Genomic DNA, 25945 nt, shown 5'->3' with positions numbered 1-25945 from the left:
CAAGTGAAATAAGTCAGACAGAGAAAGACAAATACTGTAGGCTATCACTTAGAGGGGGAATCTAAAAAGTACAACAAATTAGTAAATATAAAAAAAAAAGAAACAGGCTCACAGATCTAGAGAACAAACTGGTGGTGTCCAGTGGGAACAGGAAAAAGAGAGGCAGTGCAGGGCATTAAGAGGCACAAATTACCAGGTATAAGCCACAAGGATCTATTGCACAACAAAGGGACTATAGCAATATCTTAAAATAACTATATGTGGAGTATAACCTTTAAAAAATGTGAATTACTATATTGTACACCTAAAACTTATTTATTGCACATAAATTCTATTTAAATAAAAAATTAAAAAGAGGCATTCCCGTCGTGGCGCAGCAGAAACAAATCTGACTAGGACCTATGAGGTAGCAGGTTTGACCCCTGGCCTCGCTCAGTGGGTTAAGGCTCCAGCATTGCTGTGAGCTGTGGTGTAGGTCGCAGACGTGGCTCAGATCTGGCCTTGCTGTGGCTGTGGTGCAGGCCGGCGGCTACAGCTCTGATTGGACCCTTAGCCTGGGAACCTTCATATGCCATGGGTGTGGCCTTTAAAAAGCACCATAATAAAATATTGAAAAAAATCAAATCCACTTAAAATTTATTTATATTGTTTTGTATGTAGAACTGATGCTTTGATTCTTTCATGATGGATACTCTTTATTTTTTTAATTTTTTTAAAAAATAGGACTACTTACTAAATGCTAATAAGAGTGCAATAAATTTTGGCACTTACATGTATTTCTAACAAGAGTGCCATTAATATAGGTAGCTTTTCATACGTGTTGGCTTGAATGGGTGGTGAATGAATAAATGAAGGTCAAAGAGAGTCTGTAGTATCCCTGCTCCTAAATTTCTGTGCCTTCTGGTCGTCAGGGTTGCAGAGGATGCACTTGAATAAGTTCTGGGGACTTGATCAAGACCTAACTGCATTCTCATCCTTTGCCGACTGCTCATTCTAAAACGTCTCTCTCCTGCCCCCTTTTCTCTCCTAAGCGCACATAACCTCTCCGGCATACTTTTCACAGGAGGCTTCCGGCCCTCAGATGAGAAAGGGTTAAGGGCTTTCCAGTTAGGTCAGTGGAAGTAGAGGACATCCCAGGGGAGAAGAAAGTCACATGGCAAAGCCAAGGTCCCCAAAGAGGCTCAGAGAAATATTAATTTGCCTTGCCGTTCTTCCTCTGGTTTGGTCGTCTGGCCACTGCACACAGTCTGCGGGTTGTGGGAAGAGCCTGCCATCCGGGCAGGGGCATGGCTCCAGTCTGTGGTTCCCGATGGCTGTGATAGACAGTTTGGAGCGAGGAGAGATGTAGGTTGGTGCGACCAGGGGTAGCCTGGGGCTTCTGTGGGTCCTTCTGCCCATGCGCAGGAAATGGAGTGGGGAGGCGGTGGGGGCAGAATGACTGAGTGTGGGAATAATTGATGTGGGAAACGCTGAGTTTATTGATGAGAGATGGGAGAAATGATGCTGGATGGCTTTCATCATTTGGTTCCCCAGTAGAGGCTGTATTTGGAATTCTCCGATCCTCTGAGAGCAGAGGCAGTGGGGACAGGCCAGATTTTTCTGCAGAAGTTTTGTGGCATGCTGCAAATAGTGGAATGAGAGGCAAGAAATCTTAGCTCATTTCCTCTGTGACCTTGGGAAAATTGCCCTTCTTTCTCTGGGTTTTGTAAATCATAAGTCTTACGATAAGGTTATTCTCAAGCAGGGATTGCAAACAATATTTGGGGGTTTTTTGTTTGTTTGTTTGTTTTTTGTAAAGGGCGAGAGCACATATTTTAAGTCTAGCACATGGTCTCTGTTGCAACCATGCAGTCTTTCCCATAAAAGCAGTCATGGACAATACGTGACAACTGGCCATGGTTGTGTTCCAATAAAATTTTATTTACAAAAGCAGGTGCTGGGCAGGCATTTGGCCCATAGGCTGCAGTTCGATGACAGCTGGTATCAAGGGCCACCCAGCATGGATAGTTTATATCTCTGGCTCATGTTTGGGCAATTCCAGGGTGGAACTGGTGAAGCAAAGGGCTTGTCTTGGGAACCGCATTCCCAATGAGAGTTCTTTCTCCTGGCAAAGGTAAGAGGACCTTCAGGCTGGAGGCAGGGCGAAGAGCTGCATCACCTCTGGAAGCTCCACTTCCTGAGAAAACGGATTTCATGAGAGGAGAGTCAGCATGCTGAGTGGAGACAGGCAAGGTGATCACTTAGAGGTCCCAGCTCATCTCCGTGAGCGTGAGGTTGGCTAGGGAATGCCTTGTGTGCATGTGGATGGGTATACACATGAAGGAAAATCTCAAAGTATGTGTGTGTGCGTGTTCATAGAGAAGGGCTGTATGTGCGAATAGGGAACATGTGCGTTAGCGTGTAAATCTTCATCAAAATTTGTGTGAGCGAATATGTGAGTTGTGCCTGTATCAGTGAATGTGTGTGACACGAATGGCGGTTTGGGTGTGTTTGAGTGTATGTGGATTTGCAGCAGGCGGAGCTGGAATTGAACTCAGGTCTACAGCCCGTGTGATTTTTCCTATATTACATTGTCTTACGTGTCTTCGGCATTCTGGCAGAAATAAGAGAAATAGAAGGGAGTGGAGAGGAAGCCAAAGAAGGGTGGTTAGGTAATCAACAAAACAAAGTGGGCATTTCTAAAGCTCATGGAACCTCGGACCCTGATAATCTTGGATTCAAATATCAGTTTTGACTTTGGGCAGTGACTTATCTGACAGTCAGTTTCTTCATGCATGAACCAGTGAGACCTTCAGTTTCGTGGGTTTCATGCAATGATTAAAAACAGTAAATATATCAAACACGCAGGAGGTATGTAGTGGTTGATATCATCAAATAAAGATGTATTAATAATAGAAATTGGAGATTCCTAATACCAAATGAAATGTAATATTAGATTCAGCAGCCATGACATGAGCGGTTACTTTAGAAAAGGAGGCTTTAGCGGAGTTCCAGGGTTAATAGTCAGGTGGCATTGGGTAAAGATAAGGAGGGTGGTAAGAGAATGGGCAAAGAGAAGGCACATCCCTCCTTTTGTAAAACCGAGGTAAATGGGGGGATAGACACATGAAGGAGAAGAAGCCAGCAGAGAGGGAGGGTGTGAAATTACCAGAGTGACGGATTAACGGGGAGAGGTACTTGAAGAGAAGGTCGGAGTCCAGGGCACAGATGGAGGCTAAGGCTTGAATGGCAACAAGAGGGAAAAGACAAATCAACTATAAATTCATTGGTGGCAGAGTGAGGGAGGTTATGATTTTGTTTTTCTCCTTGGCCAGGAGTCAGCACCTCACAATTGCTGAGGAAGGGGACCAACGTGGTGTAAGGTGACATGATGTGATTCAAAGGATGGTGCGGGTAGCTAAACTCCAGCTCCACCATGCACTAGCCAGGTGGTCTTGGCCGGGGGGTGACGAGCTCTGGTTGCTCCCCATCAGTCAGTTGGGGGAAATGACTACAGATATCTCGCGTGTGGTTGAGATAATGCACATGGAGCCCCTAGCGCAGAGCTGCTGCTAACTGGTCTCTTGTTTCTGTTCTCCCACCTCCCTCCCCCATGCTTCTTACATGGTACTGCCCTGGAGAGAGCACCCTAAAACGCTCACATCCCCATGCCATTCTCTCACCACAAACCCTTGAGTGGCGTTTACTGCTTCAACATAAAATCTAAACTCTTTATACCGGTACCCAGCGCCCTCAGTGATCTGGCCCCTACTTCACTGCCTGATATCATTTCCTACCACTTCATACCACATCCTCTATGCTATGGAAACCCTGAATCGTTATAATTTTCCTCCAAACTCCATGTCCTTTCATCTCAGTGATTTTGGTCATGTGCATCCATCTTCACATGACTTGACTTGGCAAAACTCTTACCTATTTTTCAAGAGTCAACTCAGGGGGGGGGTACCTTTAGAAAACCTTTTCTGAACCTGTGGAAGCTCTCCATGTTTCCCACGCTCCCTGTGTTTCACTCTCCTTCCACACCCCGTACACTGTATAGATAGTTTAATTGTCTGTCTGCCCCCAAGTAGGTCCTCCAGGGGCCATGGTTGGTGCTCCTAAGGCTTGTTAAATTGATAGTTAACGCAGCTACCATTTTCCTTTTGAGGTGCATATCACATCCTGATGGTCAAGGCGGAAACTGCAACGTTATTCACAGTGCTTAACTGTTTATAGCCACCTGATGCTAAGGTCTATGACATTCTAGGGCTGGAACAACTCTTTCAGATATCTAATCCAACTTCTCCCCGACTTTAGTTTTAAGGTGATAAAAGAGAGGCCCAGAGCAGGGGAGTCATTTTACTGAGATCATGTAGCTAGTGAATAGAATGGCAAGGAGTTTTTACCTGTTTCCTGATTCCCAACCAAGACCCTTCCCATTTCTCATCCAGCGAGAAATGATCTGTTCCTGCTTCCCCGACTCCAACCCCATCCACCTTTTGGGGAAGAGAGAAGAGGTGACTGTGAAATCCTATCCGCCAGCATCCAAATGACTTGCCTTGGGCATGGCAACTCCCAACCACACTGGTACCAGCCACTCACTCTTCATCCTGTTGGGGATCCCTGGCCTGGAAGACCAGCACTCATGGATCTCTCTCCCCTTCTTTATTTCCTACCTTGTGGCCGTCCTTGGGAATTGCCTCCTTGTCTTCCTCATCATCACTGAACGCAGCCTCCATGAACCCATGTACTTCTTCCTCTGCATGCTGGCTCTGGCTGACCTCATCCTGTCCACCACCACTGTGCCCAAAGCCCTGGCCATATTCTGGTTCCATGCTGGAGAGATTTCCCTTGATGGCTGTGTCACCCAAATCTTCTTCATCCATGCCACCTTCATTGCCGAATCGGGGATTCTGTTGGCCATGGCATTTGACCGGTACGTGGCCATCCGTGACCCCCTGCGCTATACCACGGTGCTCAGCCATGCAGTAATCATAAGGATTGGCCTGGCCGTGGTCCTGAGGAGCTTCTCTGTGATACTTCCCGATGTGTTCCTGGTGAAGAGACTGCCTTTCTGCCGCAGCAATGTGCTACCACATGTATACTGTGAGCATATGGCTGTTGCCAAATTTGCCTGTGCCGACATTCGTGTCAATGTCTGGTATGGCCTGTGTGTTCTTCTCTCCACTGTAGTGACCGATGTCTTGCTCATCCTGGTTTCTTACGTGTGCATCCTCAGTGCAGTTTTCCGCCTCCCCTCCCAAGGAGCTCGGCAAAAAGCCCTGGGCACCTGTGGCTCCCACCTGGGGGTCATTTCCATGTTCTACTTGCCTGGCATTTTTACCATAATTACCCAGCGGTTTGGGCATCATGTTCCTCTCCATACCCACATTCTGCTCGCAAATGTCTGCATGTTAGCCCCTCCTATGCTAAACCCCATCATTTACGGGATCAAGACCAGGCAGATTCGAGAGTGTGTGGTTAGTACTTTGTCTTCACAGGGGAAACACTGCTGAGTTTGTAAGACAGGTGATATGTTTATCGATGTAGGGTCTCACATTTTTTGGCCTACTTTGTAGAGATTTATGAATTAAGGGTTGTACTGACTGTGAACAAAGTGATTTGTCAATGGCTTTGAAAGAAAGATTGCATGTTACCTTAGAAAGGGTAAGTGTTTAGAAAAGAGCATGAGCTTTTGGATCAGAAGTAGATTTGTGTCCTGAGACAAAAGTGATGTGTTTGACCTTGGGGGGAAGTTAATTATTCCCTTAGAGAATCTTTTTATCACATGCACAGCGTTCCAGAAAAATAGGGATATCAAAACCAAACTAAATCTTATTAAACAATGAGAATTATTTCCTACAACACACTTAGCTAGGACACTGAAATGAAAACATCTGGGCAAAATATATATTAACTTAATAATAAATAAGTTTGAAACATCTATGTTTATATTTATAACTATAAGCTTTTTTTGAGTTAGAAATGGTACTAACTCAAATGATGCATATAAGGTCAATTAATCTTTGACAAGGGTTCCAAGAATTCTCAGTGAGGAAAGAACAGTCTCTTAGTAAAGGATGTTAGGAAAGCTGGATAATCACACTCCAAAGATTGAAACTGGACCCTTATCTTACATCATACACAAAAATTAACCTCAAGTGGGTGAAATACTTAAATGTAACACCTGAAACTGTAAAAGTCAGAGAAAAATATAGAGAAAAGCATCTTGACATTGGGCTCAGCACCAAAAATATAGGCAATAAAAGCAAAATAAAGAAGTGGAACTACATCAAACTAAAAAGCTTCTGCACAGCAAAGCAAACAATCAACAAAAGGCAACCTATAGAATGGGAGAAAAAATTGTCAAATACCTGATAAAGGGTTAATGTCCAAATACATGAGACCCAAGAAACTCAACAAAACCCAATAGCAAAAAAAAAAAAAAAAAACCCACAAAAAACAAAGCCCAAACAATTTCATTTTAAAAATTGGCCAAGAACCTAAATAGATATTTTTCAAAGACAAACAAATGATGAATAGGAACATGAAAAATTCTCAGCATCGCTAATTATCAAGGAAATGTGAATCAAAACCACAATGCGATAACATCTCAAACTTGTTACAGTGGCTATTATCAAAAGATAAAAGATAGCAAATGCTGGCGAGATATGGAGAAAAGGAAACAGTGGTGCATCGTGGGTGGGAATGTAAATTTGTGGAGCCATTAGAGAAAACAGTATAGCGGTTCCTCAAAAAATTAAAAATAGAGCTACCAAATGATTCAGAAATTCCTCTTCTAGGTATATATTTGAAAACAATGAAATCGGTTATCTCAAGTACATATCTGCACCCCCATGTTCATTGCAGCATTATTTGCAATAGCCGAGACATGGAAACAAACTAAATATCCATTGATAGATGAATGGAAAAGTAAAATGTACTCTGTATCTGTCTATCTGTCTATCTACCTATCAGGAAATCTTGCCATTTGTGATAACACGGATAACATAACCTTGAAGATATTACACTGAGGTAAGTTAAAGACAAACACCTGATCTCATTTATATATGGAATCTGAAAAACCGGACTCATAGAAAGAGTGAGATTGGTGGTTGTCAAAGGTGAGGGGCAGGGGGTGAGGCAATGGGTGGGGGTGGTCAGGGTGCAAACTTTCAGCTCTAAGATGAATATGTTATAAGGTAATAAACAGCATGGCGGCGATAGTTAATGCTTTACTGTGTACTTGAAAGTTACTAAGAAAGTAGATTTTTTTTTTTTTACTTTTTAGGGCTATACCTGAGGCAGGTGGAAGTTCCCAGGCTAGGGGTCGAATCAGCGCTACAGCTGCCAGCCTACACCACAGTCACAGCAACGCCAGATCTGAGCTGTGTCTGCAACTTACACCACTGAGCGAGGCCAGGGATCAAACCTGTGTTCTCATGGATGCTCATCAGATTTGTTTCTGCTGAACCACGACGGGAACTTCCAAGAGATCTTAAAAGTTTTCACCACAAACTGGCACAAATGTAACTATGTGAGGTGATAGAGTTAACTAATCTTATTGTGGTGATCATTTTTGCAGTATATATATGTAATATATATACAAAATCATTACATTATATGCCTTAAACTTAGAAAATGTTACATCTTAATAAAGCTGGCAGAAAAAAAAATGTGGTACATATACACAATGGAGTATTTTCTATCATACAAGAAGGAAGTCCTGCTCTTTGAGACAACATGAATAAATCTTACATTACCCTAAGTGAAATGAGCCAGGCACAGAAAAACTAATACTCTGTGATTTCTTATATGTAGAATCCAAAAAATTGGAACTCATAGAAATAGAGAGTGGGCATGGAAGTAGGGGAAACAGGGAGATGTTATCTCTACACTACATCTCCAAACACACTTTTAGTTTGGAGATCTAAAGTAGAGCGTGGGGACTATAGTTTAAAATATGATATTGTATACTTGCAATTTGCTAAGAGAGTTGATCTTAAATGTGCTCATTATACACACAAAAACAGTAAGTGTGGGGTGATGAATTAATTAGCTCGATTGTGGTAATTGTGAACTGAAGTTTGGCCCTTGCCATCAGCCTCTACCGGGAGGAAAACACGAGCCACTGCGTCTGCCCACCCGCAGCCCCCCCTGAGCGGAGCGTGGGGTGGGGACCAGCAGGGAGGCCCTCTGTGCTCTGGGAAAACTGGAAGAACAGGCCTTCAGAGAGTCAGATATTGTTTAGGAGAAGATTTTAGGAGCCCAACTCTTGCATCTCCTCATATCTAGAAAAACACGAAAATCCTTCAGTGATGGCTGACGTCTCAGACTAGTAGGAGCCTTCAGGAGACCAGCAGGAAAAGTCTGTAAAACCTTTGCCTGGCTGCGTGCCTCTCCCCCTCCCCCTCTAGGTATTATATCCTGGTATTCCTCCCTCACCTCCCGGGGCAGTATTTCAGATAGATTTGCCTCCTAGGCTGTAGTTAGGTGGATAAAACAAAAGCTGTCACCTGTGAGAACAGCCACTCCCAAGGGTGGGCCTGGGAGCCCTGAGGGAGCTCAGGACGGAAGCGACGGGGCCCCCAGCTGAGCTGCATATCAAAGCAGAGATTCCAGGAAGCCCAGACCTTTACATCTTCCCAAAGAAACGGTTTGCTGTAAACCTGGTTATCTGTAAACCTTTTGTTCCTACTACCTCCCCTCTGCTGCAAAAACTCTTATATCCTAGCTCCCACTCACCTCCTCCAAGTGGTATCTCAGGGCTACCTGAGAGGCTGTCTCCTGGGTTTAAGTCCTCATTTCATCCCAAATAAAACTGAACTCTCAACTTTCAGGTGGTGCATTTTTTTTTAAGTCAACATAATCATTTCACAAAGTATACGTAGACATTTAAATGTACATCTTAATAGACAGAGCTTGACTTTGTCAATTACACCATAATGAAGCTGGAAAATTTTTGAAATATAAAATATTTTCATAAATTAAAAAGTGGGGTACTATATAATCTTTAAATATTTTGGGGGGGGCCATGCCCCTGGCATGTGGAAGTTCCCAGGCCCCCAGGGATCAAACCCACACCACAGTGGTGACAACACCAGATCCTTAACCCACTAGACCAACCACCAGAGAATTAAATTTCTTGATTGTACTTTTATCATATGGCTGTGCTAGAACAAAAAGTATGAAGTATAAGCAGGCTCCTGAATGTGCTTGACACAGTGAGCAGTGGATAAATTTTTATCTTCTTTCCGCCTTAGTTTATCTTTAAAATTTTGGTGTTATACTTACCATTTTTTTACTTCAAAAGGAAGTTGTGAAATCAAAGAACATCACAAAAGTCAACAGGTCTTATTTGTACTTAGAGAATAATATTAATCAAAGTTAGAATTGGTGCTGGTAGACTCTTCCTTCATTCTTCAAGAAAATTTTCATGGGACATGCAAGGGTGTCCCTGGATCACTTATTAGTGATGACCAGGGAGGATGAAAGCTGAGAAACTGTTGGAGTTCCCGTTGTGGAGCAGTGGAAAGGAATCCGAATAGAACCATGAGGTTTCGGGTTAGATCCCCGGCCTCGCTCAGTGGGTTAAGGGTCCGGCGTTGCCGTGAGCTGTGGTGTAGGTCGCAGACACGGCTGGGATCTGGCGTTGCTGTGTGCAGCAACAGCTCCGATTAGACCCCTAGCCTGGGAACCTCCGTGTGCCGCAGGTGCGGCCCTAAAAAGACAAAAGACAAACAAACAAAAAAAACCAAAAAACAAAAAAAAAGCGCTGAGAAACTGTGACATCTCTATATTTAATTCCTGTTGGTGGAGCCCCAGAGACTGGCAGCGTGCCCTCTGTGTGAGAGGTACATGTGCAGGAATCAGGGGAACTCAGTATGTCAAGATGAGCAAGATGAGGCCGTATAATAACTCAGGTAGTCAGCGGAGGAGCATGGGCTTCATTCTTTGATATGGCCATTGATGACCATTTGTGGCTTAAGGGCTCCAGGGAGTAACACCCCCACAGGCCTTGTTTACTGTAGGGAGTGTGTACCTATGCCCAGATGGACATTGATCCCTAATCCCCCTGAGACTCAGTTTATGGGAAGAAAAGGGCAAAGAAACCATGAGACTTAGGGGATATTCCTACCCCTAAGACTCCTATTGGACAAGGACTGATAGAGGTAACTGGGCGAGGCCAATGGGAGAAAACACATCTTTCTGGACCCCTGTTAGTACCCCCCTTCTTTAAGGGATTAAAAACCCCTATAAGACAATAGAGACAGGGGCTCTTCTCCTCCCCCGAGTCCCCAGCCTGTCCAGGGAGCTATTTGCTTTCCTATAATAAAGACTTGGCTTGCTTGCTGCCTGCATGTGTTCGCCAAGTTCATTCTTTGGCTCGTGAACCAGAACCGGCATTCTGGTGACACCTTTCTGGCATCAAAGGGATTCAGACTTTGAGAAATGAGAGTATTTAAGTTTATATCATTATGGCCTATCTCCTCCCAATAGTGTATCAATTGAAGGGGGAAAAAAAACCCATTGTTTATATTAGCCCACCCCAAGGCAGAGACAGAGAAGCAAAAAACCTGATTTCATAACCTACCTTCTATTAAAAATATTTCTCAGAGTTCCCGTCGTGGCGCAGTGGTAAGGAGCCCTACCAGTGTCCATGACGATGCAGGTTGGATCCCAGTGGGTTTAGGATCTGGCATTGCTGTGAGCTGTGGTGCAGGTCAAAGACATGGCTCAGATCCCATGTGGCTGTGGCTGTGGCTGTGGTGTAAGCCAGCAGCTGCAGCTCCGATTTGACCCCTAGCCTGGGAACTCCCATATGCAGCATGTATGGCTCTAAATTAAAAAATTTTTTTTCTCCATGACTCTTGTTGGATACACAGACCCAACTCTCCCCCAGTACCTCCCGTTCATGGAGGACTGAGTTCTCCTTCGTGTATCAACCAAGGCACTGGTGGACTTTGCCAGCGTGTATTGATTTATCTCCATAATGGGTCTCTTGCACGAGGATTCTGGTTTTTAGCTTTCCTTCAAAGTACCTTCTTTCTCTCCAGTGTTAGATAGACCATTACTCATTCCTAGAAACAATTCCTTTATCAATAAGGTCCTTTCAAGGTCACCGACATCTCTGTGTAGTATCTAAGTTTTTCATGAATATTCACGTGCTTAGGGCAATCTGAGATTCTATTTTAGATAAGGAATCAGGGTTCCTGGAAGGGCACTGGCTCTCACACAGCCTACGATTGCTCAGGTGTAAGTTTTATTGCTTCAATCTCAAAAGCTTAAACCCAAGAAAGTATCTGCTGGAGTTCCTGTTGTGGCTCAGCAGGTTATGAACCCAACTAGCATCCATGAGGATGCAAGTCTGATCCCTGGCTTTGCTCAGTGGGTTAAGGATCTGGTGTGGCTGTGGCTGTGATGTAGGCAGGGTGCAGCCCTGAAAAAAGGAAGTGTTTGCTGAAACTAGGTGATGCTGTTATCTCCGTCCTGGCCTTCATACCAATCAGGATTCATCTGGACAAGGAGAACTAGCAGGAGATAAATATTAAGAGATGTATTTATTTCTAGAAAGCAACTTTCTTATCCTACTGTGGGACTGGCAAGGCACTCAGAAATCCCTAGGGCAGGCTATGGGAAGGACAAGCTGGGACTCTTGGTTATGAGCTGAAGCTTCTTTCACAAGTGGAATAGTTTCAGGGCAGCCCCAGTTCTGCCTTTAGGGCCTTTCACCTGATTGGATATTAGGCCCACCCAGCTTCTCCAGGATAACTCCCTATTTAAAGTCAAATGATTATGAATTTAATGACATTGCGAAATACCTTCACAGCAACATGCGGATTAGTGTTGATTGAAAAACTGGGAGCTTATAGCCTAGGCAAGTTGGCACCTCGAAAACCATCACACCTGTCATTTATACCAACTTCACTATCAACAAGATACGGCTGGGAGGTAGTGAGGGGAGTAGGGGAGCCAGCAGGCTGGGTATTTAACAGGGTGATCTAAGGCGTGCGTAATTCAGCCTTTATTTTATTTTCTGTAATTTTTTTTGTCTTTTTGTCTTTTTTTTTGTTGTTGTTGTTGTTGCTATTTCTTGGGCCGCTCCCACGGCATATGGAGGTTCCCAGGCTAGGGGTCCAATCGGAGCTGTAGCCACCGGCCTACGCCAGAGCCACAGCAACTCGGGATCCGAGCCGCGTCTGCAACCTACACCACAGCTCACGGCAATGCCGGATCGTTAACCCACTGAGCAAGGGCAGGGACCGAACCCGCAACCTCACAGTTCCTAGTCGGATTCGTTAACCACTGCGCCACGACGGGAACTCCTATTTTCTGTAATTTTTAAACTTTATTTTTATCTTTTAATTTATCTTTTTCTTCTTTTGGCTGCCCCTCGGCACATGGAGTTCCTGCACCAGGGGTCACATCCGAGACGCAGTTGCAACCTGAGCTGCAGGTGCTGCAACGCCGGATCCTTAACCCACTGTGCCGGGCCGGGGGTCCAACCTGCGTGTCCCAGCGCTCCCAAGACGCCGCCAATCCCATTGCGCTACAGCGGGAACTCCTCGGCCTTTATTTTAAAAGGATGGCTGCGAATGGCTCTTTTTCCGTAGCAGTGTGGAGCCATCCGTGATGAGACGTGACCATGTCGGAAAGCTAATCCCAGAGGTGTACAAGACAAGACTGGTGGGGCAGACGGAGGCCCAATTTATTTAGGAAGCCCTTTGCAAGATCTACAGGAGAGATCTGAGCAGAGGCCCGGAGATGGAGAGGAGAACATGCTTCAGCTGATCCAGATGAGTTTGGGGCCAGATACGAGTGGCTGGCTCATGGAGGGGCTCATGAAGCAACGGAGGGCAGGAATCTGGGTGTTGAAGGTCATTTGACACAGACCCCCCGTGGCCTCTCTGCCAGCGTTTGCTTGCTCATATCCTGACACCTCTGCAGGGGTAACGGTGGTTGGGCGTCCAGGGGCAAATGAGGCAGGGCTCTTGGCTGAGAGGGGCTCACAGAGAAGCGCTGCCACCGGCAGTCTCTGGATCCCTACCAGCCCGTCCTCAGTGGACAGAGGGTCAGGGGGGGTGCATTTCTTCCACCGTCATTGAAACCAGGATTGAAGAAGGGCCGTACGGGTCCAGCGAAGGCACATTCTGAGAAGCTGTAGATGAGGGAGCCGTGGTCGCTGATGTTGTAGAAGGAGACGGAGCCGGCCTCGTAGTCCAGGAAGATCCCAACGCGGCTCGGAGGCACCTGAGGGTAGAGGGGAGTCTGCGTGCAGGTGCCAGCCTCATATTTTTGTTTGTTCCACAGCCAGATGGCCCAGAAGCCATTGCTGGGGTTGAGCAAAAAATGTCCCTTCCTCTTCACGGAGTCTCGACACACACCCAGGTCCCAGGCCTCCTTGCCGGCCACATCCACCTCCCAGTAATGTCTCCCAGAGTGGAAGTGCTGGGCACCCAGGACCATGGGGTAGGTATCAAATCTCTCCTCGTTTTCAGGCACTTCCTGCCGGGTCTCTCCTAGCCTCACTTGTCGCCGATTCTCTGAAAGGACGAGCCACGGACTGGCCGTCAGGGGGTCCAGAGTGACGTGCACTGGAGACAGAGGCCCGTGGTCAGGCTGGGAGAGCGGGGGGAGTCAGTAACCCTGAGTCCGGGGTGGGGGATGAGGAGGAAGTGACCCCCGGCCAACTCCGCCCCTTGCCCTGACCTTTGGGGGAACCACCTCCCCTGTCTCCACCCCCGCCCCGCCTACTCCCCCTGCCATCTCTCCCCGACCCTGGGAGGCACTGGGCATCCCTGTCGCCCCCTCTGCTCCTGGGCAGGCCAGTCCCACACCGCTGGTGCCGGCCTCACCTGCATATGACCTCAGCATCCTCTTAATCCCCGGCACATAGCACAAGCTGCTCAGGTCTGGGAAGCTGACGTTCAGCTCCTTCAGGTTCCAAGACTCACTCCTGGGGGAAAAAGAGTTAGACACCCCCTCTCCAACTCCTAAGGAACCCTCTCCCTATTATCACCTTTGCGGATGACTCATCATTTAATTCAATGCAAATGTGCAAACTCCTCCTGTGCTGGGGTCCCTCGGGGTGGAGGGCGAAGGGAGGTAGGATGCAGTTTCCACGCAAGCACATCCTGTTCCATTTTTACATTCAAGGCATCTGATACAGGCTGCATCACTTCCCTGAGGGATCTCATGCTGCGGGTCTTACCCAGGGCCCGTTCTGGGAGGTTTGAAACTGGTCAGGTTCTTTTTAAAGCAGCCCCAGCAGGCCGCAGACTCACAGCTTCCCTGCTGGTCAGAACCTCACTTGGTGAAGATGTTACACGCCAAGGACTGGGCACCTCGGCAACAGAGATGTCCATTAATCAGCCTTCTGAGACCAGAAACTATTTCAGCGAGAACTGGGTCTTTGAGCACAGGGAGAAGGATGGGGAAAACCTCAGTGCTTTTTTTTTTGGTCTTTTTAGGGCTGCACTCATGGCACACGGAAGCTCTCAGGCCAGGAGTCAAATTGGAGCTGCAGCCGCCGGCCTACAACCCAGCCACAGCCACAGTCTTGCAGGATCCAAGCTTAATCTGTGACCTACACCACAGCTCATGGCAATGGCAGATCCTTAACCCCCTGAGCGAGGCCAGGGATCGAACCTGCATCCTCATGGATGCTAGCTGGGTTCATTTCTGCTGAGCCACACAGGGACCTCCCAGGGCACATTTTTAAACCTGAAAACCTTTCCCACAGGTGACTATGCTTCCTGCCACCTTCTCCTCCAACAAAGAAAGCCTCTCCTTACCTTTCCAGGACACTCTTCACCTCCTGAGGAGAAAAGAGACAGAGAGTAAGCTCTGGAGTCACTGGATGATGACGGAGACGTCAGTCCTGTGGGTGACGCGATGCCACCTGAGGGCCACAGGACACTTCTCCGCCCCATTCCTCTGGGCCAAGGCCCGGAAGACGTCTTGGACCAGCTTGGAAGCAAAGGTGTGTGTGGGCGCTTGTGCTGGAAGCAGAAACCCAGCGTGGGTGGGACCTCCAGCAGGGGAAGGAAGGGCCGTTTACAAAGTCGGATGTAGAAAAAACTAACATCAAAAAGACCAGATTCTCGGTGGGGATCGGGGAGCTCGGAAAGGGGCAAACAGCCCAGCCTGGCTGAGGTCCCAAGGTGGCCCCTGGGAAAGAATGGCCACGAGAGGATGCCCAGAACACACAGAAACTGCTCCCACTGTGGGCTAGAGCTGCTCAGGGTGCTCTGGGCTGCTTAATGCTGCCCCCATCGTGCATGTGAAACCAATATGCCTGAGACTATTCTGTTGCAGGTGGGTGGGGGCCCTTACCTGGGAACTGGCAGGCTCCTAGGCTCGGACAAAAGTGCCTCAGAAAGCCCTGCTCAGGAGTTTGTGCTGTGGCTCAGCAGAAACAAACCCGCTTAGTATCCGTGAGAACATGGGTTCAATCCCTGGATAGGTCAGGAATCTGGCATGCCCATGAGCTGTGGTGTAGGTCGCAGGTATGGCTCAGATCTGGCGTTGCTGTGACTGTGGTGTAGGCTGGCAGCTGTAGCTCTGATTCGGCCCCTAGCCTGGGAACCTCCATATGCAGCAGGTGCGGCCCTAAAAAGCAAAAAACAAAAAGAAAAAACAAAGCTTTGCTCAATGCTGGGCAGAAGCAAGGTTTAGATACTGAGATGCTGGGAAGACAGAGCCACCAGGTCAAGACAATCCAGTCAGCCTTTTGCACAAACCAGAAGTGGCCTCATGACCCCATCTGATGGAAAGACGGTGAAAAGGTGCAGAGAAAAGAGGAACCAGAGAAGGGTAGAGAAGAAGGGACTTCTGAGACCACTAGTCCCTAGTTTCCCAAAGTGAGGCGAGCGTATCATCGGTGGATAGGAGGTGATTTCACGTAGAATACGTTGGTGAGTTTGTCAGAGTTACAGACTTCCTGTAATCTTAGCTCCACCTCTTACTAAGTGAACTTGCTCGAGCTGTTCAGCCTCAGTTTCTCATGAGCTTCTTAATATTGCTGCCCCTTAGTTTTCTCTCATCTATGAAATGAGGCTAATAGGAGCATCTGCCTCCTTGCATGGGGGATGGAAAGCCTGGCATGTTACATGTGCTGTTTAAGAATTTGTGGTTATTAATATTACTGCTGTGAAATAAACTAGAAAAATATCAGTAACATGTCACCACATGATTTCTTGACTACTACTGCTTAGGACAAATTTCCTTTTAAACTAACTTTATTCCGGTAAAAGAGTGAGACAGAGTAAAGAGAAAATAACATGCTGAAGTCATGAGGGGAGTTCCCAGAAGGAGCAGAAAGCATAAAGATGATGCATGCATGACTAAAGCCCGGGGAAACCCTTGGTATCCAGCTGACTCCCTCTCCTTGTTTCCAGATGGAGAAATTAGGTCTAGGAAAGGAGAATGACTTGACTTGGCGCCTCGGAGAGAAGTGGTGGCAGGGCTGGGCCACCGTCTCTTAGTTTTTTGTTCAGTGTCTTTAGTTATATTACATTTGCAAAAGCCTTCCCATAGCCAAATATCCCTCTGAGAGCCTTACTGGATTCTCTTATTTAATTCCCACAAAAGTCCTCTAACATAAAAAATATTATAATTTCCACTTAATTAATGGGGGAAATCTGATCTTCAGAGAGATGAAGGTACCTTCTCAAGGTCATGAACCTGGTCTGTGCTACAGCAGGCACTCACAATGCCCATTGCTTTTCATTGCTGCATGGCACATGTCCTCCCAAATTTGTACCCTTCCGTGTCCTGAATGCAAACCACTCATAGTCCGAATTCCAGTTTGTTTTATTTAAGAAAATTCCAGGGACTGAGTTTCTCTGTGCTCTGAAGGTAGCCCCGAAGAGCTCTGGCTTTTTTTTTTTTTTTTTTATGGCCGCCCCTGCTGCCTATGGAAGTTCCCAGGCTAGGGGTCAAATCTGAGCTGCTGCTGAGGCCTAGGCCACAGCCCTGGCAACACCAGATCTGAGCTGCATCTGCAACCTACACTGCAGTGCGCAGCAGCTCTGGATCCTTAATCCACTGAGTGAGGCCAGGAAGTGAACCTGAACCCGCACCCTCACGGACACTGTGTTTCTGGTCCTTAACCCACTGAGCCACAAGGGGAGCTCCCTCTGGCTTTTTTCAACTTCTCCTTGACTCTCGGGGTGGGGGGGGGGGCTGTCCGCAGGCCTCACCTGTAGCAGCTCCAGCACGGGGCCCCGACTCCTCCTCTCCAGCTCTGCGATCAGCTCCTGCAGGGCCTGGCTCTGCTGGGCCAGCCTGGCCTCTGTGGCCCCCAGGGCTCTCAGCTGTTCCCGCTCTTCCTCCTCCAGCTTCTGCAGCTGCCTCTGCTCCTCTTCTGCCAGGAAGTTTTTCTGCCGGACAAACTCTTCGTGGATCCTCAGTTTGTGGGCCTCAACCTTCCCCTTGGGTGTCAATGGAAAGAAAGAGGTGTTTGGGTTTTTTTAATCAAAAATCTCCTAAGCTTTGGGGATGGAGGTATCCACATCTACTTGCCTTCCTTGTAGACTCATCACTCTGGCTGTGTCTGGGAATAAACACACATCCGCAATTTTGCTGGGGAGGTCAGTGGGGGGCTGGAGCCTCTTCCACTAAGAGGGGGAGGTTGGGGGGGAGGACTGAAGCGTCCTGGACTAAGAGGGGGAGTGGCGCTGGTGGGGAGAGCACCGGAGCTGCCCTACAACCATGGCAACATCAGCCAACAGTACCAGGGACTCCTCAACCTTCTTCAGGTCACCGCACAAATGTGCCCCTTTGTCCTCTTATCCCAGCGAGTTGCAGAGGGAGCAACACCCGTCCCCACCCCTAAAGCCTCGCAAAGACAGGCTCACTATTCCATTCCCAAGCCCTGGGGGAAACTGGGCTAGTCTCTGCCTGCCCTCTCCTGCTGTGACCAGAGAGGGACGCGGTGACACGAGATGACCTCTCTTGCCGCCACAGCCTGACTCACCCTTCCCGGGTCCAGGATCTCTTGGCCATGAGCTCCTCCCACTGTCTCTAGTTCCTGACCCATCACTGCCCAAGCCCTGGAGCAAAACAGGCCGTAGCTCCCGCGACACCTTGCACCAGGAACAGCACGCCGTCGAGAAACCCCTGGTCAGGCTGGTTTTCCTCCCTCAGGCCTTGATGGCTCCTTAAGTCTGTCCTCAGAGCCCTTGTCATGTCCCGACAGGCTGAGCCACCGGGCATTCCTCCTGGGACTCCTCGGTTGCAGACACGGGGCCCTGTGCTGTCATCGCCTGAGACCGGGCTCCAGGAACAGGAGCTTTGGGGTCCGTCTTGTCCCCGCGCATTCTCCCCAAGACCCCCTGTCTTTGCGTCTGACTGGAGTGCCCGCCTTTTGGGCACCGTGCTTTCCTGCTCCCTTCTCTCAGGAGACCCAGGGCACGGCTGGTTTTTGGAGACTGACACACGGGGACTCCCAGTCTTCTGACGGGCATAGCTATGCACAGAGCTCTCGAGGCCAGGACCCTGGACCCTCCCCAGGCTTCTGATCTAAAGTGCCCTTCAGGACACTTGCCTTCCAGGCTGCTCTCTTTGTTGCAACATCCGCTTCCAGCTTCTCAGCCTGCTCCTGTTTATTTCTGAGTTTCTCGAGTGCCACCTGGAGCTTCTCCTGCAGAGAAAGACAGACCAAAAAGTAGGGTGGGGGGCACAAGGTCCGGGAGGATCCTGCTGGTCCTTCGAAAAGCCTGAGGCGGGGAGGAGGAAGGGTGAGCGTCCGACCGGGGTGGGCGTTCTGTGATGGGAAGAGTCTGGAAAAAGCCTGATGTTTCTTCGGAAATAGAGGTACCCTGTTGGCGTGGTGGGGGTGGGGACACATTCGTTCCTAATTAACCAGGAGGCCACACAGAAGCCTGGGCCTTGCAGCCTCTTCCCACAACAGACGCCCTGCTCCTGGGGAGTGGGAAAATCGTGCCGAGATGGTGGTTCTTCCCTTAAATAGGACATAGAAGGCAGGGGATCCCCTTCCTGTCCCCAACCCCTCAACTCCACAGGTGACTCGGTCCCACCCCCAGCCCGGGAGAACAAAGCGCTTCTCAGGGCCCCACTTTATTCCTGCCTGCTCGTGCCCAGGTGCCTCCGGGCTAAGGCCTCACCTGGTACTCCTGAGCCGCCTCCTCAATGGGGACCATGGTGTGGTCGCGGTGTTTCTGGGACTGGGAACACACCCAGCAAAGGACCTTCCCATCGTCCTTACAGAACAGGTGAAGCTTCTCTCCGTGCACCGCACACAGCTCCCACTGCGGGCCTTCCTTGACCCCCTGGCTCATCTCTTTGAGGTTATCCACCATGTTGGCCACCTGCCGATTGGGCCGGAGGTTCCTGAGCAGGAAGTGCTGCCGGCACACAGGACAGACGCTGCCCCCCTCCTTCCCAACCTCGGAGATGCATCCCTGGCAGAAGCTGTGACCACATTCGATGCTCACGGGCTCCACCATGGGGTCCAGGCAGATGGAGCACGTGACCTCATCCCACATCCTTGCCAAGGTCAGTGCTGAGGCCATGGTGCTGCCGGGCTATGAAGCAGCGCCGGGGAGATCTCGGGGTGGCCTAGCGGGGAGGGGAGCAAAGGAAAGAAGGCGATGAGAAGAGCTGCGTGAGGAAAACAGAACAATTCAAAGGAGACCACGAGGGAGCGTGAACTGGAGGGGCTGAAAACAAAGGTAACAACGACGTCAACCTGAGTCACAAGAGCTTCTCCTGCGGCGTCTGGTCCAAGAGCCAGTCAGACAGAAGGGGAAACTGGGTCCTCAAAAGAGACAGCAAAAATTGCTGGGAATCTGAGATCAAGCTGCTTACAATTCCACTTTCATGCCTACCTCTGCTGAAACCCTCCACGCCCAGGCTTACCCACCCATCTTCCATCTCCAGCCACTGGTCCTCTTGCTCTGCTGAGAAGCTAATCCTAATAGCAGCGACCACTTACCATGCCCCTTCCCCCGTGCCAGGAGGCACATACTTCACATTCCTTGTCATTAATCCCTGAAACATGGCAGGAAGGAGCTGTCTATCACCCACAATATGAACATATAAATAATAAGTATATATATACACACACATCTGCACGTGCACATATTTATCCACATGTGCAGGTGTACATACCTATGTGTGTACACACACACAGACACACACACCCCCACACATGTCTAAAGAGCACTCCCCCACCTGTTCCCTCAGCTTCCTGAAGCAGGCACCTGTCTTTGTTTCCTCCAGGGCACAGACCCCAAAACTTCGAATACCCTAAGTAACCCTGCCCCTGTCGAGGCAGGGGACTTTTGTGGATGGGCGTCTCGGGGATGGCAGGCCTGCCCCGCCCTGGGCTCCGGAGGACTTGGAAGTCGGTTCACAGCCCAGCCTCCTCCCGGGCGGACGGCAGCACGGGGAAAACCGCCAGGTTAGGGTCGAGGAAACCCTGCGCCCAAGAGGGCTCTGGGGCTGGAGCCCGGCTGCAAGGGGCTCTTCAGATCCGGGGCAGCGGAGAGCGGTCCCCCGGGGAGGCCTGGGGTACCCGGGTCTAGCCGAGTTCGCGAATCCACCACTCACCTTTTCAAGGGACTCCGCAGATAATAGCTGGCTCCACGTTTCACTTTCGATTTCCCGCATTTCCCGTCGAGCGCAAGTCTGAAAGGAAGGGGAGGGAAGGGGCGGAGGCAGGAGGCGGGAGGCGGGCGCGCTGAGCTGCTGCCAGTGTCAGCGGCCGGGGGCTAGGATGGCTCAGAGGCTCCGCAGCATCCAGTCCTTGCTTTGCGCTCCTTTCCATGTCTCGCTGTCTAGTGGCCTCAAGTAATGTGTCTGCTCCGTGGAGAGGCTGCTCTCTTTGACTCGGGTGGTTAGCCCCGGCCTCCGTACCGTGCCACCCAGAGCTGCTCTTAAGGAGTTTGGGGTGGACCGAAGGAGCTCGGGGGAGCTCTCCCACAAAGGCCACCGTCTCTAGGGAGTTCCCTTCATGGCTCAGTGGTTAACCAACCCGACTGGGATCCATGAGGATGTGGGTTCCATCCCTGGCATCGCTCAGTGCGTTAAGGATCTGACCTTTCGGTGAGCGGTGGTGTAGGTTTCAGGCGCGGCTGGGATCTGGTGTTGCTGTGGCTGTGGTTGAAGGCCGGCCCCTGTAGCTCTTATTTGATCCCTAGCCTGGGAACCTCCAGATGCCATAAGTGTGTTACTGAAAAGCAAAAAAAAAAAAAAAAAAAAAAAAAAAGGCCAGTTTCTCTCTCCTACTTCAGGAAAAAATTCTTTTTAGGAGATGCGGTATTTAACATTGGGGGGAGAGGGATTTTTTTCTGCATTTCTCCGAGGTGGGTATCACACCAGGGAGTGGGAAGAAGGGACCTGACATTTATTGAGCACCAACTGTAAACTCCTCACTGAGCTAGGGGTTTTCTCAGGTTTATTATTATCAATTTTAAAATTTGCAACAAAATACACATAGCATTCACCATCTTAGCCATTTGTAAGTGTCTAGTTCCGTGGCATTAAATGCATTCACGTTATTGTATGACTGTCACACTATCCACACACAGAACTTTGATCTAGCGAAACGTGAACTCTGCCCCCATTAAACAGTAGTTTCCCCTTCCTCCCTCCCCTCAGCCCCTGGCAACCACCGTTCTGTTTTCTGTCTCTGTGAGTTTGATGTTTTCGGTGCCTTCTGTAAGTGGCATCCTACCGTATTTGTCCCTTTGTGACTGGTGCATTTCACATAACCTGAGATCCTCAAGGTTCCGGAGCCGGTGACAGGATGGCCTTCCTTTTAAAGGCTGAATGACATTCCAGCGTCTGAGTATACATTTTGATTATCCGGTTATCTGTCGACGGATGCTTGGGGTGGGTGGCTTCCGCCTACTGGTTAGGGTTAGGGTTAATACTGCTGTGTCAGGTTGTTTGATTTAAGCCACGCAGCGACTTAGCAGTTGAGTTATTGTCACAGGAGAGGACACTGAGAGTAAAGGGAGTGAGGTGACTTTAAGTGACACGGTAAACCATGGTGCCTGAGAGTTAAAAGTCCAGGGAGGACCCCCGTGTCGGGGACAGCCAGGAGATAACAGGCTGCCTGAGAGTCCAAGCAGAGGCTGTAGGCGCAGCTGATAGGTGTGCTCATGTGCTGTAGAGGAGGAAGATGGTGAGGCTGGAAAAACTCTCCCTTCCTACTCATTTCTTTTGTCCCTATATAAAATAAATATCGGGAGTTCCCGTCGTGGCTCAGCGGTTAATGAATCTGACTAGCATCCATGAGGAGGCAGGTTTGATCCCTAGCCTCGCTCAGTGGATTAAGGATCTGGCGTTGCTGTGGCTGTGGTGTAGGCCAGCAGGTGTAGCTCTGATTCAACCCCTAGCCTGGGAACCTCCCTATGCTGTAGGTGTGGCCCTAAAAAGCAAAAACAAACGAAAACAAACATCAACTGAACTTCACTTAATATTTTCTATAGATTTGGGAGACCTAAAGACACTCCATGCTTCTTTGAAATTTCCAGTTCTGTTTTTAAGAGAATTTGCTCAGTGAAAGGCCAGAAGTTGATGTCTTAGGTCCAAGTTGTACCTCTGTGTCTCTGCACTCAGATTTAATTCCAAGAACATAATCCCAGAAAGCAAAGTGGGAAACAGTAAAAAAAAAAAAAAAATAGAGGGGACACATGCAAATTTTCAGTCACTCAGAAAATGATCTGCTTCCGGTCCCTTGCAGCCCCCCCCCCCCGGTGGTTTCCTGCAGGCGTGGAGTAGGGAGGGGTAGACAGGAGCGTAGGTCTCGTGATCGGGCAGACGTGGGTTCGGTGCTAACCCTGCTCTTTTCCAGTTACCTGCCATCTCTCTGAGCTTCAGTCTATGCACCTGTTAAATGAAGATGTTCACATATACACCCAGGGTTGCGTCGGTACCTGCTCAATAATGTGCACACAGATCAATTAGCATAACATATGCATAGCTGTCATTGTTTCCACCTTGCAAGTGGCTATGGAACCAAAGTTTTCCCTTATCCCAGATGCTCCTCATTCACAGCCAGTACTTGAATCCTTCAGGCTTCTTTTCCTGGTGAGGGGACCCAAATCTTCATTCCTGAATGATCGGTATTCTTAATATTCCTGTCTTCATTGCACTGGCCATTGTTATTGGACGGTAATAATTAGGCATCTCTCCAATGTCTGTTGTGGGTTTTGGGCACCGTCTTCCTTGCCCCCATTATGTGCTAGCAAGTCACGTTCTCCTTGATAATAGGGATGAGTCATTGCAGCTAGTATAGAAACCCCATCCTCTGCCTTTTCAGGGTTTAAGAAGCCCCAGAGAGCCCGGGGACAGTGGCAAATTCCTGTTTATTAGAGCCAGGTTTTCCTGCTCTGGTGGAAGGAGTTTTCCTTTCTTAACTAGTCCCTTCAAACGGGGCCGAGCCTCTGTTAGGGGATGGAAAGAAAATGTTTTGTAATTGAGTCACTAGTTTGATGATAAACAGGGGCTGTTTCTTCCTCCCCTTCTTGATTCTCCGAAGACTGTGTTCCTGATGGATATGAAAAAATTGCCATCGTATATTTTGTTGTTGATTTTAGACGTGTACTAGAGTTTATGGGACACCCTTCCCATTGCATGGGGGGGCGGTTTCTAAACTGCTGCCATACCTGAGCCCTCAGCAGTACCTCCCAGCTTCTAATGGCTGATGATGCCCAGTGTAAGACCACTGCCTTCCAAGGGCAGTCCCGTTCCCAGAGTCTTTGACGGTCAAGTGATGATGTTGGCGACGCTGATGGTGAGGTCTGAAGAAGATGGTGCTGGCAGAAGCAATGTCAGGTGGAGAATGGATCTGTCTCTGGCAGAGTACCAGTTTTGTGAGGATATATTGCTTTTGGTTCAATGTAATTCACGTGCCACTAGATTCTCTTAGAAGTAGGAAAAGTCAGGTTCAGAGCCGCCTTTTTTGGGCAGGTGTCCATTGCAGCTGGGATACAAGCTCTGCCTGAGTATGGGTTTCTCCTCAAGCTTGTCTGTTGACCACTCCTGATAAGAACACTTGTACAGAAGCCCACACAAGCAACAGGTGACTGGGACAGAGGCTGATCAACAGCCACAGAACGGGTGGTCTTATTTATCTGATGACCGAGTGCATTCTTGGCATTGTACGTCCTCCAGTGGGTATGCACATGGGCAAAAATATTTCCACTCTGGACCCTTTCCTAGAAGTTCTGGGCACGCTTCTACCCATAACTCTGTTATTCATCTCTCAGTGTTTTTCAGCCCTGGACCCACAGACCAACCTATAAAACATGGTTGAGGTGGTATCCGTATATCACATGCATCAGTTCATCTTTCTTATTTCTTTTTGCTTTTTAGAGCTGCACCCATGGCATATGGAGGTTCCCAGGCTAGGGGCTGAATCGGAGTTGCAGCTGCTGGCCTACACCACAGCTCACAGCAACACTGGACCCTTAACCCACTGAGTGAGGCCAGGGATCAAACCCACCTACCCCTCAAGTCGGGTTCGTTACCACTGAGCCACAGTGGAAACTCCCCGCTTCACCTTGTCTTTCAAGCAAAGTGGACAGCTCCCTGCTTCAAGTTCTGTCCAGTGGGAAGATTTTCCTTCACCACTGTCCTTCAGGGTGATATGTACTTGGTCCTAATCTTGTGAACCACCTCAGATTCTTTTTTTAAATTTAATTTTTTAATTTTGATTAAAAAATTTTTTTATTGTTATTTCCCCAATTTTTTTTCCTACTGTATAGCCTGGTGACCCAGTTACACATACATGTGTATGTTCTTTTTTCTCACATTATCCTCCATCATACATGACTAGACATAGTTCCCAGTGCTACACAGCAGGGTCTCATTGCTAATCCATTCCAAAGGCAATAATCTGCATCCATTAACCCCAAGCTCCCCGTCCATCCCATTCCCCTCGCCTCCCCCTTGGCAACCACAAGTCTATTCTCCAAGTCCATGATTTTCTTTTCTGTGGAAAGGTTCATCTGTGCCTTATATTAGATTCCAGATATAAGTGATATCATCTGGTATTTGTCTTTCTCTTTCTGACTTACTTCACTCAGGATGAGTGTCTCTAGTTCCATCCATGTTGCTGCAAATGCAATTATTTTGCTCCTTTTAATGGCTGAGTGGTATTCCATTGTGTATATATACCACATCTTCTTTCTTTTGTTGTTGTCTTTTTGCTATTTCTTGGGCCGCTCCCGAGGCATATGGAGGTTCCCAGGCTAGGGGTCGAATCGGAGCTGTAGCCACTGGCCTACGCCAGAGCCACAGCAACGCGGGATCCGAGCCGCATCTGCAACCTACACCACAGCTCACGGCAACGCCGGATCGGATCCGTTAACCCGCTGAGCAAGGGCAGGGATCGAACCCGCAACCTCATGGTTCCTAGTCAGATTCGTTAACCACTGCGCCACGACTGGAACTCCTATACCACATCTTCTTAATCCATTCATCTGTCGATGAACATTTGGGTTGTTTCCATGTCTTGGCCATTGCGAGTAGTGCTGCAATGAACATGTGGATGCATGTGTCTTTTTCAAGGAAAGTTTTGTCTGGATATGTGCCCAAGACTGGGACTGCTGGGTCATATGGTAGCTCTACGTATAGTTTTCTAAGGTTCATCCATACTGTTCTCCATCATGGTTGTACCAGCTTACATTCCCACCAACAGTGCTTTTTATTGGAGTATAGTTGAATTACAATGTTCTATTCATTTTAGGAGGGTAGGAATAACATATACACACTACTTATAAAAAAATGATTAATGAAAACCTACTGTAGAGCATAGGAAAATCTAGTCAAAAGTTTGTAATAACATATATCAGAAAAATGAATGGATAGATTTACAATCACTGCATGATTGAATCCTATTACACCTATGGAATTTTCTGTATTTATCACCTATGACCCAGACATTCTGTAGAAATTCATAACTCTTTTTTAATGTATATAGAATTTT

General features: G+C 48.3%; 2 protein-coding genes across 2 annotated transcripts; one reads left to right on the top strand and one right to left on the bottom strand.

Moving 5' to 3' along the window:
* The first annotated feature begins 4544 nt into the window (after positions 1-4544).
* On the top strand, positions 4545-5672 carry LOC125111533 (olfactory receptor 52B4-like). The gene has a single exon (XM_047753493.1). The coding sequence runs from the start codon at positions 4545-4547 to the stop codon at positions 5493-5495; it is 951 nt and encodes a 316-aa protein (XP_047609449.1). The 3' UTR covers positions 5496-5672.
* Positions 5673-12662: 6990 nt separating this feature from the next.
* Positions 12663-20640, bottom strand: TRIM21 (tripartite motif containing 21). Its single transcript, XM_047752947.1, has 7 exons — positions 20557-20640; positions 19110-19563; positions 18530-18625; positions 17184-17414; positions 14775-14797; positions 13836-13936; positions 12663-13574 (listed from the first exon to the last, which is right to left on the bottom strand). Exons 2-7 carry the CDS (start codon positions 19515-19517, stop codon positions 13024-13026), a joined length of 1410 nt encoding a protein of 469 aa, XP_047608903.1. The 5' UTR covers positions 19518-19563; positions 20557-20640; the 3' UTR covers positions 12663-13023.
* Positions 20641-25945: the final 5305 nt, after the last annotated feature.

The sequence above is a fragment of the Phacochoerus africanus genome, chromosome 11 (assembly GCF_016906955.1).
Source record: "Phacochoerus africanus isolate WHEZ1 chromosome 11, ROS_Pafr_v1, whole genome shotgun sequence".
NCBI lineage: Eukaryota > Metazoa > Chordata > Mammalia > Artiodactyla > Suidae > Phacochoerus > Phacochoerus africanus.
This window is presented reverse-complemented; position numbering and strand designations above follow the sequence as displayed.